Source organism: Panthera uncia, chromosome C2 (assembly GCF_023721935.1).
Source record: "Panthera uncia isolate 11264 chromosome C2, Puncia_PCG_1.0, whole genome shotgun sequence".
Lineage (NCBI taxonomy): Eukaryota > Metazoa > Chordata > Mammalia > Carnivora > Felidae > Panthera > Panthera uncia.
In genome coordinates, this window is record NC_064810.1 from 130,474,743 (window position 1) to 130,493,759 (window position 19,017).

Below are 19,017 nucleotides of genomic sequence, written 5' to 3' on the forward strand. Positions count from 1 at the left end.
TGGCTCTTTCTGAAAATCAGAAAGATCCGGCAACACTGGACTGAATTTCCTCCTAGTAACATTGGCTGCTCTTGGGGAGGGCGGCGGGTGGGGGGTGGCGGGTGAGGCATGTGATCTTCAGCTCACTGCAGCCCCCACGGGGCCAGGTTGCTGTCCTCTGGATGTATTCCAGTCTCTGCGGACGTTTGAGTGTGTGCTCACTCTGTACCCAACCAAGGAGCACTTGCAAGGAGGTGGTGGCCTAGATAAACTTTAAGGCCCCCCTTTAACAATCTTTGCTGGCTGGATTTTAGAGGGTTTGTTTTGTTTGCTTGCTTGTTTTTTTAGAGGCTTCCAGCAACTTCTCTGAATCACTGCTCAAGCTCTCTCCCTAGTTCTGGCCTACCACACCCCTCGCTCTCCACCCTCCAAAGCTCTGTAAGATTGGTGGGAGGTGGGGAGGAAGCATGGGTATATTGTGAAGCAGACGGCAGGCTTTTAGTGCCAACTGCCTTCCTTTTCCCATTTCCCACCTCCTTCCTTGTGCCCTCTCTCTCCTTAGGGACCTAGTATCCCCGTGGTGACATCAGGGGCCCAGGGTTCCCAGACACAGGTGATCAGGGCCCCATGATCCGGACCATTCCTTACTGTTCCATCAGAATCTCCCAAGCCTCACACACTCACGTCAGTTAAGGAGTGAGTGGATGCTTGCTATCACAAGCCTTACTCTCTTGAGGAGAGTTCATCCTGTATTTTTACAAAACAAAATGGAAGCCACCTAAGCCACTTGGATGAACAAAGGGGCTGGGAGGCCCTTGTTCCCAATGGCTGCCTGGGCGATTGTAGGCTGGTGTTCTACAGAGAGTGGGTCCGGCAGGGGATCTGGATGAACTCCAATCACTCATATGGCTTTCTTTGCCTGGAATCCTCTGTGGTGGATGCTACCGTCATGCTGTACAACTCCGAGGGGCACCATCACGTGGCATTCTATGAGCGTGGCACCCACTGGAGTTGGGCAATGCAAAAGCCCCGCGATGGGAGTGAGCATTAAATGACATAGCACGTGGGAAAATCCTACAAGTACCAGCAGTCCTTATTTTTAGAACACCTGACCAGTCTTCTACCACGATAGAAAGCAACACCGGAAACCAGCCCGCACACAACACTAACCTGAGTAATGGCAACAGCTTCCATTTATTGAAAGCTTGTATGGACAAAGCACACAACACACATCTTTGTTTATATAATCTTTACATAGCCCCGTAAAGTAAATCTACGTGTTATCCTCATTTTATAGACAAACAAATTCAGGTAGTGAAGTATCCTGGCACACAGAAGGCTTGTAAGAAATAATAAAAATGAACATTTATTGAACTCTTACTATGAGTACTTTATATGTATTAACTCATTTGGCCCTCCCAACAATCCCATTTTACAGATGAGAAAACTGAGGTTAAGCCTATGACATGCTCAAAAAAAGGCTTACGTTCTCACAACAGACCCAAGGGGTAAATATCATCCAGTGTTCAGATGAGGAAATGAAGGCTTATAAATATCGGGTATATTACCTAAGGGGTTAGGAAGCAGCAAGGTGAAGATTCAAATCTAAATATGATCCTAAAGTATAAGCTCTTTAAGCACCTTTCTTCAAGGACACACGCACCACACACTGCTGTTTCCAGTGCTCACATTCTATGGACTGGGGACAGAAAAGACAAGGCCATGTTCTGCACCAAGGTGACAGACTTCAGTCCCAGTAAAACTGCAGCCCCTGGGGCACCTGGGTGGCTCAGTCCTGTTAAGTGTCTGACTTCAGCTCAGGTCATGATCCTATGGTTTGTGAGTTCGAGCCCCGCGTCGGGCTCTGTGCTGACAGCTCGGAGCCTGGAGCCTGCTTCGGATTCTGGGTCTCCCTCTCTCTCTGCCCCTCCTCTGCTCTCACTCTGTCTGCCTCTCTCTCAAAAATAAATAAACATTAAAAACAAACAAATGACAAAACTGCAGCCTCAAGAATGCCATATGCAGGCCTCTCTGTCCCCAAGCATGACCCCAAGCCATTGCCCTAGTGATGTTTTCAGTACCTACTGGATTCACGAAGGAGGCATGATTTCTTTTCACAGCCACCAGATGCCCCCGTCCTAGGACTCCGGGATTTGCCTACACTCTCAACCACAAAGGAAATAGAGAGGACACAAAGGAAATTTTGAATCTGTTTGTGAACAGGTCTAGAGCAATTCTGAGGGCAGAGTGGAAATTCTCAAAGTCAGTGGGGTGGGGGAGAAAAGTTCCACTGGGGTTTGGGGAGAAAGGAGGGGGGAATGGGGGGAGGAGATGAAGGGGTAAAATACCTCCGCATAGCCCACAATATGCGCTGGGGACCCCTTTATCTTCCAAAAACCTTACGGGAATGGGTTCCCCTTTGGACCTGTTATCTGAACAGCCCTGAAAGCAGACTGTAAAAGTGCATATAAAATTCATTATTTCATTTGTCACAGGCATGCTGCTAAGCACGCTGTCACCCATTTAGGGACTTCTCTCTAAAGTCCATAGGAATTTCTCTTAAAAACTAGTGCTGGATGTAACAACTGGTGAAGTTCAGATAAGGTCTGTATTTGAGCTAATAGTATCTGAACCGTGTGAAATTCCTGATTTTGCTCGTGGTGGATGGTTACGTAACATATCATCACTGGGGGAAGCTGGGTGATGATAACACAGGAACTCTCTGCACTATTTTTGCAACTTCTTGAGTCTTAAACTATTTCAAAATAAAAGTTATTTTTAAAAAAAGTATTAGAAAGAACATCACTTTCCCTTAAAAAATCTGGGATGTAACCTCTCCGATAGTGTCAATTCCGTTGCAGAATAAACCTCCTGTTTTCCTTTGGCTACTAGGAAGCTCACATTTAAAATTCTTTCTGGAAACACCCAGGCCCTTATGGCCTATATATTTATGTTCTTTCTCCAAATGTTGACTTTCTACTCTTGCTTGTATTTCCCTACTCCTGATTTTCATCCTTACTTTTATATTACCATTATTTGATTGTACGTATTCCTTTTGAGTGACTTCAAATCCTTTATGGAAAGAAAGAGTGCATACATACAGAAACTAATAAAGTAACTGGCACAGCTAGTTTATGAGATGTTCATTTTTTTTTTTTTGAAATCTAGGATTTCTGTTTTACTGTTACCTTAAAGCTCTTCCTGACTATCAATTCCCTTCACCGCCTGCGATAGGATTTTTCCCGAGTCACATGCAGGTGTCCTGCACACGGAGGGTTTCAGCCTTGGTTAGCATGGTGCCAGGCAGAGGGATGGTGAGCCAATGGGGCAGCCTGGTATTTCTCTCAGGCGGGGCCAGCCTTAGTCCGGCTGTCAGACTAAGAACCGCATGCACTTTGACCATCACAATTGCCTTTAGGTGTTAGAAGTTTGAGGTCCCTGAGATAAGCCCTACTCAAAAGCAAATACTCCTCCACGGAGGGACATTTAGAAGCGACCTAGGAAAACAAGTGCCTCCATGAACAGTTGTGAGTCACGCACTGCTCTACGCATCCCGTTGTTGTTATAATTCATTCCACTGTGGTCTCAGTCGGAACCCTCAGCAGAGGCAGAGCAAAGCAAATCCAAAGCATCGTGCTCATCTGCAGAGGAAGGAAGGAACCAGACAGGCCTGCGAATGGCCTGGAGGAGGGAGCTCCTCATACTCCCATCTGTCCAGCCATGAACCAACAGAGGGGAAAGGGCACGACAGCTTTGAACCTCTCTGCCACTTACTGGTACTGTGACATTTGATAAGTCTTGCCCATTCTCTGAGCCTCGGTTTCCTTATCCCCCAAATGGGGGTAAAAGCCCAAACCAAAGGCGTATTTTAGTGTAAACAAGCAGTAATATGTGTAAAGGGTCTGGCATTTTGTTGGCCCTCGCACATGTTCAATCCTTGTCCTTCCGCAAGAATAAGAATAATACTTAACATTTATTATGTGCCAGGTGCTATGCTAGACTGTATGGAAGCAGACACAAAGAGAATAGTGTTTCTGCCCTTCAATGAATGATAATTTGTGTTCATAAGACACGCACTGTGTACCTCGTCCTATTCAAGCCTAACAACAGCTCCGTGAGGTGGGTGATGTCCTTCATTCCCATTTTACAGATTAGGACAGCCGTCTCCTGGGAGTGGTGGAAACACCCCTCAACTGCTATGAGAGAGACGTGGATTAAACACTGTCAAGATGCTCCTGGGATATGAGGACTGGGAGATCATAGCACCACTGCGAGGGTGTGATGGGTTCTCTTTACACGCAAGTTTCAAGCAAACCCAGAGAGACAGCTACTAAGTTGGGGGATGGGGTGAGCCGTCTGGTTAAAGCAGCTCCAGTCAGGCCCTAGGGAGGGAGTTAGAGGCCGTCCAGTGTTTATTTTGTTCTTCTGGTTCTCTGCCCTTCAGGTGTCTGCAACAGCACCCCGAGGAGAGCCTGCCCACAGCCAGCATCATCCTCTGTTTCCACGACGAGGCCTGGTCCACCCTCCTGAGAACCGTGCACAGTATCCTTGACACAGTGCCCAGGGCCTTCCTGAAGGAGATCATCCTGGTGGACGACCTCAGCCAGCAAGGTGGCTATGGGCTCCTCCCAGCTCTTCGGGTGGGCCTGGACCCTGGGGGGTTCCCATGCAAAGACTGGGGTTTGGAGCCCCTGGAGGCCAGGTTCCCAGAAGCGTACCTCCATATGAGGATTCAGGTGCAGGTAACTCATGAGTGAAGAGCCCCAGGGGCAACCAGTAAGGAAATAGGGGGAGAAGGCATAGAGAGCACAGCCACCAAGCAAGGCAAAGAGGTCTGAGCCAGAGTCCCGGGAAGTAACTCCAGCCTGATCCCAGGGAGGTATCTCCCAGTCCCAACCTCCACAAATTCTAATACGCTTCTTCCCAAGACACTCTAGAATCACAGCAGGGTGGCCATTCATACGTGCTCACTGCCTCCTAGACACTGGGTGATGCACTTGAGCGGATTAGTCATTAAATCACTCTTGGTTAGCCTAATCCATTCATTTTTCAGATGAGGAAGCTGAGGCCTAGAGATGAGACTTGACCAGGACTGAGTCAGGCCAAGCGCAGCAGAGTCGGGCCCAGAGCCTAGACTCGCAGAATCTGCTCAGATGTTTACACTGACGGGAAACTCACTACTAGGGACCAGCCCGTTGCATGACTGAGTCACTAAAAGATGATGGAGACAGAAGAAGGTTCAGCGGTTCTCAAGCTTGAATGTACATCAGAATCACCGGGCTTGCTAAAACACTGATTACTAGCTTTTCCCCCAGAGAGCCCCCAATTCTGGTATTGGGCCCAAGAATATGCATTTCTAACGATATTTCAGGTGATGGGAATGCTGCTGGTTTATGTATTGCACTTTGAGAAACACTGCTTTTCTTTGGGGGGCTTCAGGCCCATATGTCTGTATATTTCTACCAGTGTTGGATCAAAAGTCTATTACTAGTAGCAAGGGAGTCTTGGGGTAAGTGAGTGATTTTAGCTGCACTGAACAAAGTCAAGCTTCTTCTAGTAGGATGGAGGGGGGGAATGAATGTTGGATAAGACAACCAGCAGTGTTCAATACAGTGGAGTCACCATCGGGCTGTTTTTCACATATCCAAGTTCAGAAATTTTAATAGCTTTGCTAATAGATGTCCTTCTCGAGGGAATGGACCTGGGGCTAATAAGCTTACCAGAAAAATAATTATAAAGTAATAAATAGGCAAAAAATTTTACCACCAAGAAATTCAACAGCCAAGTGACTGGAAATCCATCCACTGCTCGACAGTTTCCCCTGCAGAAAAGTCTCCTTGGGGAGCCACATGCTGTTTAAAAGGTGGAGCTTTAAAAAGACTGCCTGAGCCTCCCCTCGCCAGAGACCCTGTCGCCAAAGCAGCAGGGCTGGGTGTATCCCTGTCAAGACTGTCTCTGGGCTGAGGAACTGAGGAAATCCTTGCTCTTTGGCTTAGTTCTGTTGAATACACACGCACTGAATGCCTACCATAGGCCAGCCCTGTGCTAGGGCTCAGAGCAGTGGAAATGGGTGAGGTACGATCCCTGCCCTTGAGAACGTCTTAGTTCAGTGATTAGGGGCGCCCCATTTCCACGACTTCATGGAGGACGCTACTTCTTTCTGAATACATTATTCCTTTGGTCTCCACTGGCTTGTTCATCTTGGCGTATGTGTGCATGCACACACACACACACACACACACACACACAGCTTTTCTTATCTTACATGAAAAACCTAAGAAGCCTCTCTCATTCTTTATCCCCTATGGAATCATTGTTCCTAAAGAAAGTCTAGATTCTTGGCTCATTCTCTTCGACCCACTGTGCTGCCCACCCACCCCTACCACTACAAGGAGACCACTTTGGCCAGCACCACCAATGGCCCACCAGCAGCCACATTTCACGGACCCTCTGTCTTGAACCACTGTCTTAGGTCAGATTTCTTAGAAGTGGAGCCTGAGATGAGATTCATGTGCTCGTGATTTGGGGGGCACTGCACTCTCAGGGGAACCCCATAGAAGAGTGGGGGAAGTAGGAGAAGGAGAGGAAGGAGCTAAACCAAGATGAGGTTTCAGATGAAGTCCAGCCACAGCCCAATCCCACAGACAGCTCTGCAGTGCAAGCTGCACCTCAGGATCTGTCCTGCCTTGGGGCAAGAAAGCGGGTTTTGGTAACCCTGCACTGTTTGGTCATTGGCCCTGGGCATGTGGGGCCAAGGGTGGTGTTCTGCATGACTCTCTGGCACTCACAGGAGAGGCAGGTCCATATCCAAGGGTCTGTCTCCAGAGAAGGATGCAGACTACAATTAGTAGTAAACCCACAGCTACATGAAAACCAAAACCAAACCAGTAAAAGGGACCCTAGGGCATCTGCGTAGGGCACCAACAGTATCTGCATACCCTCGCTGCTGCAGTTAGAGAAGGTTAGCCACTTCTCTCCTCTCCTGGTTTTATGACCATCTCTGCTGGTTTTTACCAGAGAGAATACTGACCCACCCCAAACTAACTAAGCAACTTACATCCTAGCAACAGCCACAGTGGAACGTATCTGAGTCTCAGGACGTTATGCTCACCCCAGCTCCCAAGAGAATTGCTGATAGTGATCCTAGTGACAGTCGTCACAATTTCACCGGCTGTGGTGTCTGTGACCCCACTGACCATGACTCTGTCAATTCCAGGACAACTCAAGTCTTCTCTCAGCGAATACGTGGCCAGGCTGGAGGGGGTGAAGTTGCTCAGGAGCAACAAGAGGCTGGGGGCCATCGGGGCTCGGATGCTGGGGGCCACCAGGGCCACCGGGGACGTGCTGGTCTTCATGGATTCCCACTGTGAGTGCCACCCGGGCTGGCTGGAGCCCCTCCTCAGCAGAATAGCTGGTGACAGGTAACTTCACCCCTGAGGTCTGGGGAGGAAGAGGTGGGATTGGGAGACATTATCGGCAGCCTCAGCCACTCACAGAGCATCTATCCACCACTGAAAGAGTCCCCAAGTCTCCTCCGCCATTAGAGAGCAGCATGTGTCATTGTTTTTTTTTCTGATGTTTGAGTTTGAGCCTTTTCAAAAGCACAAGGAGGTAACGTTGGAAGGGAAGTTAGAGGTTCTCCAGTCCATCTGCCTTGTTTGCTGCCTTCTAGACACAAAGACTGAGGCCTGGAGAACAGCTTCTATTAAGTTGCAAATACTCCTGGATAGGGTAACATCTTACCATGGTTATCACTCTCTTTGATGAAAAGTGAGCAATTTTAATCAAGATTGTAATATAACCTGAGAAAAAGTCTTTATACTTTGCTCATAGGTCCTTATCCCTAAAAAGAAAGCATTAGACCCGGTGATTGCTAAACTTCTATCGAGAATCAGCATTGCTTTTCTGGATGAGGGGTCTCTAATGTTCTAACCAAGGCCTCAGGAATGTGCAGTCAGAGACAATTGCATTAGCCAAACATTTAAAATTTCTTCCTTGACTATTTTCCATTCTTCTTTCCCCATCTTACTGTCATTTACTCCCCCACTTCCTGCTCTCCTTATACAGTTTCTAAACATGTCTTATCGACCATTTTCTTCAACCTGAATATCCCACTAAGGAAAAGCAAAACCTGGTGGCTAGCCCACCTTGGACCAGCCCGTGGGGTTTGCAGAGGCCTATTACACAGTAGGGGTTCAACAAATGATTGCTTCTGACGATGCCCCGCCAGACAGGGCTGATGCTAGAACCAAGCCTTATGACTTCTATTCTTGCATTCCTTCCCCTGGTAAATGTTCGCTGTCTCCTTTGAAGTTGGGGATGACCACATATAAAAAAAAGTCATTACTGGACGAGGAGGTAGAAGAATTAGCATATTCCACTAGACGGAGGAGCTTTCAAGCAGCACAATGCAAATTGTTAATAGTCCAGCAATTCCTTTTTAATAAAGAACCATCAGAGCTCAAGCGAAATCAAGAAGGATTAATTATGCAGGACCATGACGCAGATTACTGCCCATCCTTGGCTATTATCTCAGAAGAAAAGGAAACGTGCATAAGTCCAGCACCAAGACCAAGGCAAGCAAACACGCGAAGCCTGCAACTCTGCCATCTTGGATTCTCCTCTCAAAATCACAAGGACCGTGTATCTTTGGAGCAGGACCTAAAGTTGGTCCTGCCTATTCCCTGCATAGACAGATGGCTTTCAGAGGGACCTGTAAAACCATCTAGTCCTACCTCAGGATTGCACTGCTGAAAAAAACCGAGTTCCTAGGAGGGCAAGGAGACCCCTCAGGGTCATACAGGCACTCAATAGCTGGGCTGTTTTCTTTTATGCAGACATTTAGGAGCCTGGTCATATATTATTAAGCCATATGTATGCATAACCCTAACAGATCGCTTTCGTATAATTCTTCATTGACCTGCCCTCCTCGTGAGATGTCTCAGGCGGCTAATTCTGCTCCCGTTTCACAGAGAGGGATGTTGGGGCTCCCTGGGGTGAAATGATCTGCAAGGGCACACAGAGACTCTGCAGGTGAGCCAGGTGTTCCAACTCTGGGTCCACTGCTCTTTTTGTTGTCTAGGAATTTTTTTAAGAATTGGAGAGCGGTACCTGTATGACTCAGTCAGTTAAGCGTCTGACTCTGGTTTGTGATCTCATGGTGTGTGAGTTTGAGCCCCATATCGGGCTCTGTGCTGACAGTGCAGAGTCTGCTTGGGATTCTCTCTCTCTCCCTCTCTCTCTCCCCCTCCTTTTCTTGCTCTCTCTCTCAAAATAAATAAATAAATAAACTCTATTTAAAAAAAAAAAAAAGAATTGGAGAAGCTGATCAGGGAGTAAAATTTGGTCATACCCACCCCCACCCTGGTTGTGAGACACGTGTTAAAACATTGATTAGAACAAGCCCCTCATGTCTGCTTCTCACATTGGTGCCATTTTCACAGATCTGGAGATTTCTCACTCTAGGCTGAGTGAGGAAGACTTGGCAATACCTCAGTGTCCTCAGCTTGAAATAAAATGGGTCTCCCTGAGAAACCTTCCACAGTGAAGAGGTGGGTCCATGAAATTTTAATTTCCTGGGCTCTTCCCTTCTTCTCTTTATCAAACTTCTCCCCCTCTCCTTCTCTCTCTCATTCTCCCTCCTTCTCTCTGTCTGTTTCTCTCTCTCTCTCTCTTGCACACGTGTGTATACACACACACACACACACACACACACACATACACAGCCTCTGGTCCCAGACCCATTCTGGCTTGGCTTCCTCATCATGTCCCCTCCCTTCTGTGGTTTGACCATCTTTTTGCGACCCCCCACCTCATTCACAGCTTCCTGTGCACCCTATTTGCTCTGGGACCTAGTGTTCACCTTGAAGGCCTTTGCAGGTGAGGGTCTGAAAGAAAAGCTACCTCTCTTGGGTCTGATTTCTCATCTCTCTCCACTGCACACAATGATACTCTGAAACCTGCAGCTGGGTCCCCTTTTAAGGTTTGTTTTACTCCCATGGCAACTTTGCTCAAGTGTTCCTCTGGCCTCCTGTGGCCACTCACCTCGTGTAAAGCAAAGCCATAGAAGCCAGTGGGCACAGTTCCTAATAGCTGCTGCTCTTTGAGAGAGGAAAGGGTCCCCAGCTGAGGTTCATGGCAAGAGGCATTCTGTCACCAGGTGAGGACCCACTGTGCAGAAGGTAAGAAAAGGTCTTTAAGAACTTTCATTAAAAAGGTGGAGTGGGATGATGAGTAACAGTGTAACAAGCCATAAATCAACTATTTCAAAGAGCCATAACTTCCTCATCAACCTGGTCAGAGGGTTCAAGGCCTGGTTCCTAGCCCTGGTTCTCTGTCCTTGCCCACAGAACAGGTCTATGGAGAGCCATATGGCAACTTTGTATGAACTGGTAAAAGGATTCCTTTCTTCATTACCCTTTACTCCCATTCCTCAGAACATGTGTCATAATACATTCGTTTTGTAGAACAACATACCTTAATGATAACTGCCAGAAATTTTAGAAATAGGTATGCAAATTTCCAACGTCAGTATTTGAGGCATTCTCTAAGTTTGGGCAGTGCACAGCCCACATAACTGTACATAGCAGCCCCAGACGGAGTTACTCAAAGAGCAGTTTTTGTAGAGCAGAATTAAAGGTGCTGATTGGTGGTTGGTTTCCATGTAAAGCAACAAAGGTGAAGATCAAGGGTAGCGGTCAACTGCCATGTGCTAACTGCCAGCTCTAGTACCCAAGCCATGGAGTGAGAGTCATGGCCCTAGACAAATGAAGGTTTCCAGTGGGAAGGGGGCAGTCCTTAGTGAAGTGCTCAAAGACAACACCCCCTGAGGGGCGATGCTGGCTCCAGAGGTTGTTTAAGTTGTTTTCCACTTAAATTGGGTCTGGTCCTCTATCTTAGAGACACCTAGTTCTTTTTTTTTGTATTATTTAAAAAAATATATATATTTTTTGATATTTTTTCATTTTCGAGGCAGAGACAGAACATGAACGGAGGAGGGTCAGAGAGAGGGAGACAGAGAATCTGAAGCAGACACCAGGCTCCGAGCTGTCAGCACAGAGCCTGATGTGGGGCTCGAACTCATGGACTGTGAGATCATGACCTGAGCTGAAGTCAGACGCTTAACTAACTGAGCCACTCAGGCGCCCCGAGATACCTAGTTCTTAAGGTCACCCAGTGCTTAGCCAGGGCTGGGCCTGCTCAGTGGGGAGAAGCAAGAACCACTCTGCCCTGCAAGAGGTTAAATGATGGAAAGCAGTCTGAGGAATCCTGTGTAAAAGTGGTGTGTGTGTGTGTGTGTGTGTGTGTGTGTGCGCGCACGCGCGCACGTGCACGCTGAGGAGCAGCAGGGGCCCAAGATGCCTCCAGCCCACAAAGGGAGCAGCCTCCTTTTGGTCTCACGTCCCTGGGAAATTCTCCAGCCCTCATCTTGCTCCACACCCCTCAGCATGACAGAGTCTGAAAGAGCCAGCCGCGGCAGTCCTGGGGTCACCCTTGAGAAGCAAGAGCTCTGGGGCGAGAGAATTTAGAGCCTTGATAATTTCCCCAACACCGAGAATCTGGGTGAACTTCCAAAATGACTGTAGTCATCATAGACCCAGAGGGACACTGAAGCACAGGAATAATGCAGGATGAGATAAACTAGGGCTTACAAATAAACTAGGTTTGGTTGGTAAGGTTGAAACCCCAGTTAAGCCGACCTCATGTATTACAGTCATCAACCAGTGTTGGCTGATAGCTCTCCTACTTCTGTGTGTCTTGTGAAACCCAATCGCCTGACCTGGAACTTAGAGAGGCTTACGAGAGAATCAGCCTTGCACTTGCCTGAGAGTTAAAGCTCAATTTTAAAGAGAGAATGATGGAATAAGCATACACTTTGAGCTCCTTCCAAGTCAAACAAGGCAGCTTTGCCATGTTGCGTTAAGCGTATTCCAAGAACACCAGACACATCTGTAGGTGCAAAACCCAAAGCTAAATATAAGACTGTTTGGGTTTTTTAAATCACCAGTTTTGAGTCACTAGACTACAGTCACTCCCTAATTCAGCCGTGGTCAAGCAGCTGCTATCCTCTTAATCTCTACCCAAAAGGCACTTAGAGAGGTTCGTGAATAATCACCTAAGTGTCTGGTCAAGATAGAAGCAAAAGGAGATTTCAGACAGGAAAAGGTAGCGTTGGATATGAGGGGTGATACAGTTGTTAACAGCGAGCTTCGCATAGACTCTGAGGTTCCAGCAAGACAGAGCAAAAAGAGAAATTCGATAAATTCCAGAGTTCCCATTTTCTGGTCAAAAGTAATGTACACCTTTGTCAGGAAGAACACAGCTCGAAGATCTAGGACCAGCAAGCTGTATGGATGCTCGGATGCAATTTCCTTTCTTGTCCTGTTATGATTACTAAGATGGCACAAATTTGAGGGTATTCTTCAGGATTCAGCCACACGGCTTCCCTGGCTCTCGATTCTGAAATTCCACAAAATGCTTTGCCCGGAGCCAAATCCATTCCATCTGCTCAGTTCACTCTGCCGTAAGTGGGGACTTGGGGTGGGGTGGGGGGGTTGGGTGTCCTCCTTTCTTCCTTGATCTTGCCTCTCAGTTTTCTTTGGTCAATTCAGGATGCCAGAAATAGTGGAGACCCAGAGGGATTAAGTTTCCCTTCCCTTCCAGAGGCAACAATGTGAAAAGGGCAGGAAAACCATATCAGAGTCCTTGCTCTAAATATAAACCCCATGACTTCTTATGCCAACGTCAGTCACTTGAGGACAGATAATTGAGTCCCAAGACCAGCCTGGCCCTCTCCATGTAGCCTGGGCTACCCTAGTCCTGGCCATCTCCAAGATGGAAGGAACAGAGATGGACATCAATAGAAGTGTAAAACACAGCGTGGCTGGCATCTCTCCTGCCAGGAATCTCTCTTCTCTTAGAGTGGCACCTCCCAGCCACCCCCGAGTTCAGGACTGATCTATTTCCTGGCATAGATTTTAGAACTGATAGTCATTGGGGGCACCTGGGTGACTTAGTCAGTTGAACGCGACTCTTGATTTTGTATGATCCCAAGGTTATGAGATCAAGCCCCACATCAGGTTCCACGCTGAACGTGGAGCCTGCTTAAGGTTTTCTCTTTCTCCCTCTGGCCCTCTCCCCACTCATGCTCTCTCTCTTTGTCTCAAATTAAAAAAAAAAAAAGTAACAGCCATGAGAGAAAACCTGTGACAAAACAGAAAACAATGCGACTGAGATATTGGCTAGGTGGAGATCAGCTCCTGGCACACCACCTGAGTGATCACCTGTCTAGTTACAATGTGAAGTTGTATGTAAGCGATGAACCACAGAACCTACCCCTAAAAGCAACAGCACTCTGTATACACTGTATGTTAGCCAACTTGGCAATAAATTATATTTGAGATAAAAAAAAAGCTTCTGACCTGTACCAGTTTCCCACATTACCCTCCCTGAGGTCATATCCCAGGCTGTTGCAAGCAGAACAAAACAAACAACAATCACACAAAAGGATAAAATACCGTCACCAACAGCCATCAGTAAATGAACAAGCAAATAAGTCTAGACACAGGACCGCCATTTGCTTGTAGACACCATGTGCCCACATACACTTGCATTAACATCAGGGACACGTCTGGGGCTTGGCAAACCTGATTCTTCAAGCCAATCAAGTTGTATAATACAGGAACAAGAAACAGACCCTAGAGCAGGGGCCCATGAACCTTCTGAAATTATGCATAATACTTTGGATATGTGCCTATGATTATTTTTCTGAAGAGGAGTCTACACTTTTCAAAGGGAAAAAGACCCCAAAAGAAGTCAATAGCCATAGTCCTAGAGTGTTACTGCTGAGAAAGGTATTTGTGGGACGTGGTTCAACCTCCCGCTTTACAAAGGAAGAAACCAAGGCCCGGAGAGGTATGGCAGCTGTCTCAAGACCACACAGCCCATTAGTGGCAGAGCTGAGCCTAGAACCCCATTCTCTTGTCTTTCAGTGTTATCAACAGAGGTTTGTGAACAAAGAAAGAGGTAAGGGGGCGCCTGGGTGGCTTTGTCGGTTGAGCATCCAACTTCGGCTCAGGTCACGATCTCGCGGTTTGTGAATTCGAGCCCCGCTTCAGGCTCTGTGCTGACAGCTCAGGGCCTGGAGCCTGCTTTAGATTCTGTCTGTCTCTCTCTCTCTCTCTGCCCCTCCCCTACTCACACTCTGTCTCTCTCTCCTTCAAAAATAAATAAACATTTAAAAAAATGTTTTTAAATAAAAAAAAAGAGGCAGGCATGCTATTTAATGAAATGAGCTCCCAGCTCCTCATGCAAAAACATATTTTCTAGAACAGTACTAACAAAAATATAATGAGCCATGTATATAATTTAAACATTTCTAATAGTCACATTTCAAAACAAAAAGAAACAGATGAAGTTAATTTTAATAATACATTTTAACAAACCCAATATATCCAAAATGTTATTATTTCAACATGCGATGAATGGAAAAATTACTGAGATTTTTACATCTTTTTTTCATACTAAGTCTTCTAAATCCAGTGTGTATTTGACCCTTACACCACACCTCAACCCAGACCATATTGTGGCCACTGGCTCCCATACTGGGCAGTGCAAGTGTAGATCATCTTTCTAACCTCCAGTAAGTGAATGGTTTGTATCCCTTATTTGATCCCACAATGCTTTCCAGGAGCCGGGTGGTGTCTCCAGTCATAGACGTGATTGACTGGAAGACTTTGCAGTATTACCCTTCCAAGGACCTGCAGCGTGGGGTGTTGGACTGGAAGCTGGATTTCCACTGGGAGCCTTTGCCAGAGCGAGACAGGAAGGCCCTCCGGTCCCCCATCAGCCCCATCAGGTGAGGTTCTGTCACATAGGTGCTTTATACCTCTGCTTCCTCAGGGTGGACTCAGCAGCCAAACTGCCTGGGATCTAATCCCAGCCCCACCAGTTTCCTAGCAAGTTGCTTACTCTGTGCCTCAGTTTCCTTATCAGTGAATTGAGGGCAAAAGGGTTGTTGGGAAGGCTAAATAAAAGAGTTCCTGCGTGAAAACCATGGAGAGAGTGCCGAGCGCAACACTTGGTGTTATTAGTGTTATATTCTTATGGGAATGGGGTCCAGCTTAAGTTCCTCCAGGGAGCGTCAGTGGATGCCTCTGTGTGGGGCAGTGAGAGAACCCGAGCTGGGATCTTGAGCTAACTCTACTTCTCCAGGTAACACTGGAATTTCCCTGGCCTCAAGTACTTTCTTGCTAAAAAGGAAGAATTCAGCCAGGTGAATGCTAAGACACCGTAACTCTCAAAATATATCAAATTTTATGGTTGCTTGCTTGCTTTGGTTTTTGGGTGTGTTTGGGTTTGGGACAATTATTCTATTTAAGAAGATGTTCTAGATATCTTCTGTTCTGTAACAAACCACCCAAACTTCACTGTAAAACAACAACCGTTTTTTTAAGCGCACAGATTCTGTGTGTCATGAATTATGAAAGGAAGCATCAGGGTTGGGTGTCTCTGCTCCGTGGTATCTGGGGCCTCAGCAGGACCATGCACTAGACTAGAATGGCAGGAAATGGGCTCAAGGGGCCGTGGGGGTGGGGCTGGAATCCCCGTGAGGCTCCTTGAATGTCTGAAGGTTCATGCTGGCTATCAGGGGGACCTCAGTGGGAACTTCACCCGCTCTCTCCCTGAGGTCACTGCACGTGGGGCTGGCCACACCATGGCACTGGGTTCTAAGACTAAGTATCCCACTCAAGAGGCCCAGGTGAAACAAGCTGTATCCCTCTCCCCCTTTAAAAGAACAATTTATTGCCGTGAATTTCACGTAACACAAATGAGCCGTTTGAAAATGAACAATTCAGCAGCAGGTAGCACGTTCACAATGTTGTGCGACCACCACCTCTATCTAGTTCCAAAACATCTCCATCACTTTACAGTAAAATCCCATACCTATTAAGTGGTGTTTCCCACCCTCTCCTCCCCCCAGTGCCTGGCAACCATCAAGCCACTGTCTGTCTCTATGGATTGATCTGTTCTGGATGTTTCATATAAATGGAATCATAGGATATGTGACCTTTTGTGTCTGGCTTCTTTCAGTCAATATAATGTTTCAGAGTATGTATCCTGTTCTATAACCAAACCTCAGAAGTCACCCAGGGTCACTTCCAACATAATCGCAGGCCCATCCAGGTTCATGGGAAGGAAGAAGACTAGACCCCACCTCTCAGGGGGAAGCAATATCAATGTCACATTGTAAGAAGGGCCCGTGGGACAAGGGATCATGTGGTGTTTACCCCCGGGCAGTCGCCCTCCATCTGCAGTTTGAGCCCCGCATTGGGCTTGCTGCTGTCAGCACAGAACCTGCTTCAGATCTTCTCTCCCCGCCTCTCTCTCTGCACCTCCCCTGCTCACACACTCTCTCTCAAGAACAAATGAATCTTAAAAAAAAAAAAAAAAAGAATACTGGGATTTTTGACCTGGTTGCTTGGCTCCAGTCTTGCAATTAAAAGCACTGAGGTCTATCTGGGCCCAGAGTCCACTCTCTCGGCCCCTGGAGCTCCCACATGGTAAGACTTCCTGATATACTTGAAGTTCTGAACTGCAGTCTGTTCCTGTCTTCTCTCTGCCTAGGAGCCCTGTGGTGCCCAGTGGTGTTGTGGCCATGGACAGACATTACTTCCAAAACACTGGTGCATATGACCCTCTCATGTCACTGCGGGGTGGTGAAAACCTCGAACTGTCTCTCAAGGTATGTCCTGGACCAAGGGAGGAGCCAGATGGGTTCTGTGGAGTAGTATGTGAGGTCCCAGCTGAGACGCAGCCATTAGAAATGCCCCTGGTCAGGGATAAAGCTGCAGGCAATGTATCGAGTCATGAAATGTAGTGTGTTTCTTTCCCTTCCCACGTCTCTCATGCCCTATTCTGATTGTGCCCCCAGCCTCCCTCTTGAAACCAGCTATCCAACCTGTGCATAGGAAAGGGCATCATATCAGCTGTCTACACTGTAGCACAGGGGTTCCCGTACATTCTGTGTTCACAGCACCCTTGGCATCTCAGGCGTTATTCATGGCACCCATAGGCCAAAACAAATGCCAAACAGTTCTGTGCATTGAGCTCACTGGTCCTGCCTCGTCCACGGATTCAGTTGCCCATGGTCCACCTTGGTCCAGAAGCAGATGATCCTCCTTCTGAGGTATCATCAGACGGGTAGTAGCCTGACCCTAGGTCACAATGCCTTGTCATTCCCTTACTCCATCTCATCACGTAGGCATTTTATTATCTCCCATCACCACATGAAGAAGAGTGGGTACAATATAAGATGATATTTTGAGAGAGAGAGAAACCACATTCACATAACTTTTATTACAGTATATCATGATATTGTTCTATTGTATTATTAGTTATTGTTAATCTCTTACTGTGCTTCATTTATTTATTAAACTTTATCACGGGTATGTATGTATGTATGGTATAAGAAAAAACATAGTGTATATAGGGTCCAGAACTATCCGTGATTTCAGGCATCTGCCGGGGGTCTTGAAACATGTCCCCCATGGATAAGGGGGAACTACTATAGTTCCAAAAAATAAGTATTTGTGCTAAAAATTTAGTGCCTAAATTTAGTGTTGGGCACTGCACAACTTCTCAAGCCTTGGAATCAGACCAGACACCATCACCTTCATTTCCCGTTCCATGTCGATTTGAACACGAGACTGGCTTTTTCATCATAGCAACCACTGAAAACCCAACCCCATAAAGGTGTACATTATCGAAAATACAGCCATCTAATGTGGAAATCATGAATTATCTCAAGCTTGTAGTTTGCAGAACACCCAATAGATGTCACCGTGTTTTTCTCAAACATTTAAAATATCCCGCACGGCCCTTTGAGGTTGATGGGGCACCCCCAGGGGTACCATGGCCCAGAGTTTGGGAACTCTGTTTTTGGTGTGTTTCAGTCCACATGCTGCCTTTTGCTAGAAATGTTTTCACTTTCCTCTTGATCCCCAGGATGAAACGAAAGGCTTCCTTTCAAATGAATTTTACTGGAGAACTCTCTGACCACCAGGGACCCCTTTTTCCCTGAGGAAGCAGCTTTGGGGAACAGGGGTGCTAATCCACACAGCTATATCTCTAAAGGTGCCAAACGTGTCCATGTGCTTTTGGGAAAGGGCCCGTTCCGGTATTGCATGGATGTGGCTCCCTTACTCTACTGGCTCTGTCCCGGGACAACCGCACCCAATCTTCCCGCACTGTCACTCGCCTGCCCGGAACTACCAGATCTGGAAACTCTGAGGCACCCCGCGGACTATTGTTCTCTTCACCATTTTGTGTTCGTGATTTCCTGTGCATTTTTCCAGCCCCAGTCAGGATCCCTAACTCCATGTCCTTGGAGTTGTGTTCAGATATTTATTTTCTCCTTTTATGGCAGGCCTGGCTCTGTGGTGGCTCTGTTGAAATCCTTCCCTGTTCTCGGGTGGGGCACATCTATCAAAATCAGGAAGCCCAGTCCCCCCGTGATCAGGAGGCCACTCTGCGGAACAAGGTTCGCATCGCCGAGACCTGGCTGGGCTCATTCAAAGAAACCTTCTACAGGCACAGCCCAGAGGCCTTCTCCTTGAGCCAGGTAAGGAGAGATCCTGGCAGGGGCCTCTGGGCCCGGCACGGGCCGCCAGCAGGAGGCTGGGCCAAGGAGTGCCTCTCTGTCCAACCTGGAGGGGAAAACAAAAGCTTCTGGCTTATGCTTCCCTTAAGTTGCCCCTCTCAAGTGGCCCCCTGGCAGAGCTGCCTGTCTGTCCCAAGCATCTCCACACAGCATCACGGCTAGTCTTGGCCTGGAGCCCCCTGAGGTCTGTGGGACATCTATGGGCTGCGATCCTTTATCGTGGGGCCAGAGGGCAGACTGGGCAGGGAATAAGCAGTGACGGGTCTCAGAGCGCCCTTTCCTCCTGAGTAAAGCACTCAAACTGTGGAATCATCCAAGACATGAAACAAATATAAATATAAATATAAACATAAAAGATCCAAAACAAGCCACAAAAA

The 19,017-nt window shown here is 47.3% G+C and overlaps 1 protein-coding gene across 1 annotated transcript in view; it reads left to right on the forward strand.

Moving 5' to 3' along the window:
• The window catches only part of GALNT15 (polypeptide N-acetylgalactosaminyltransferase 15), a 47,471-nt gene that overhangs the window by 16,182 nt on the left and 12,272 nt on the right, over nucleotides 1–19,017 (forward strand). The window contains exons 2-6 of the mRNA XM_049629850.1: nucleotides 4,424–4,590; nucleotides 7,196–7,400; nucleotides 14,669–14,836; nucleotides 16,606–16,723; nucleotides 18,407–18,601. Coding sequence (XP_049485807.1) covers nucleotides 4,424–4,590; nucleotides 7,196–7,400; nucleotides 14,669–14,836; nucleotides 16,606–16,723; nucleotides 18,407–18,601 — 853 coding nt within the window. The remainder of the gene's footprint in view (nucleotides 1–4,423; nucleotides 4,591–7,195; nucleotides 7,401–14,668; nucleotides 14,837–16,605; nucleotides 16,724–18,406; nucleotides 18,602–19,017) is intronic.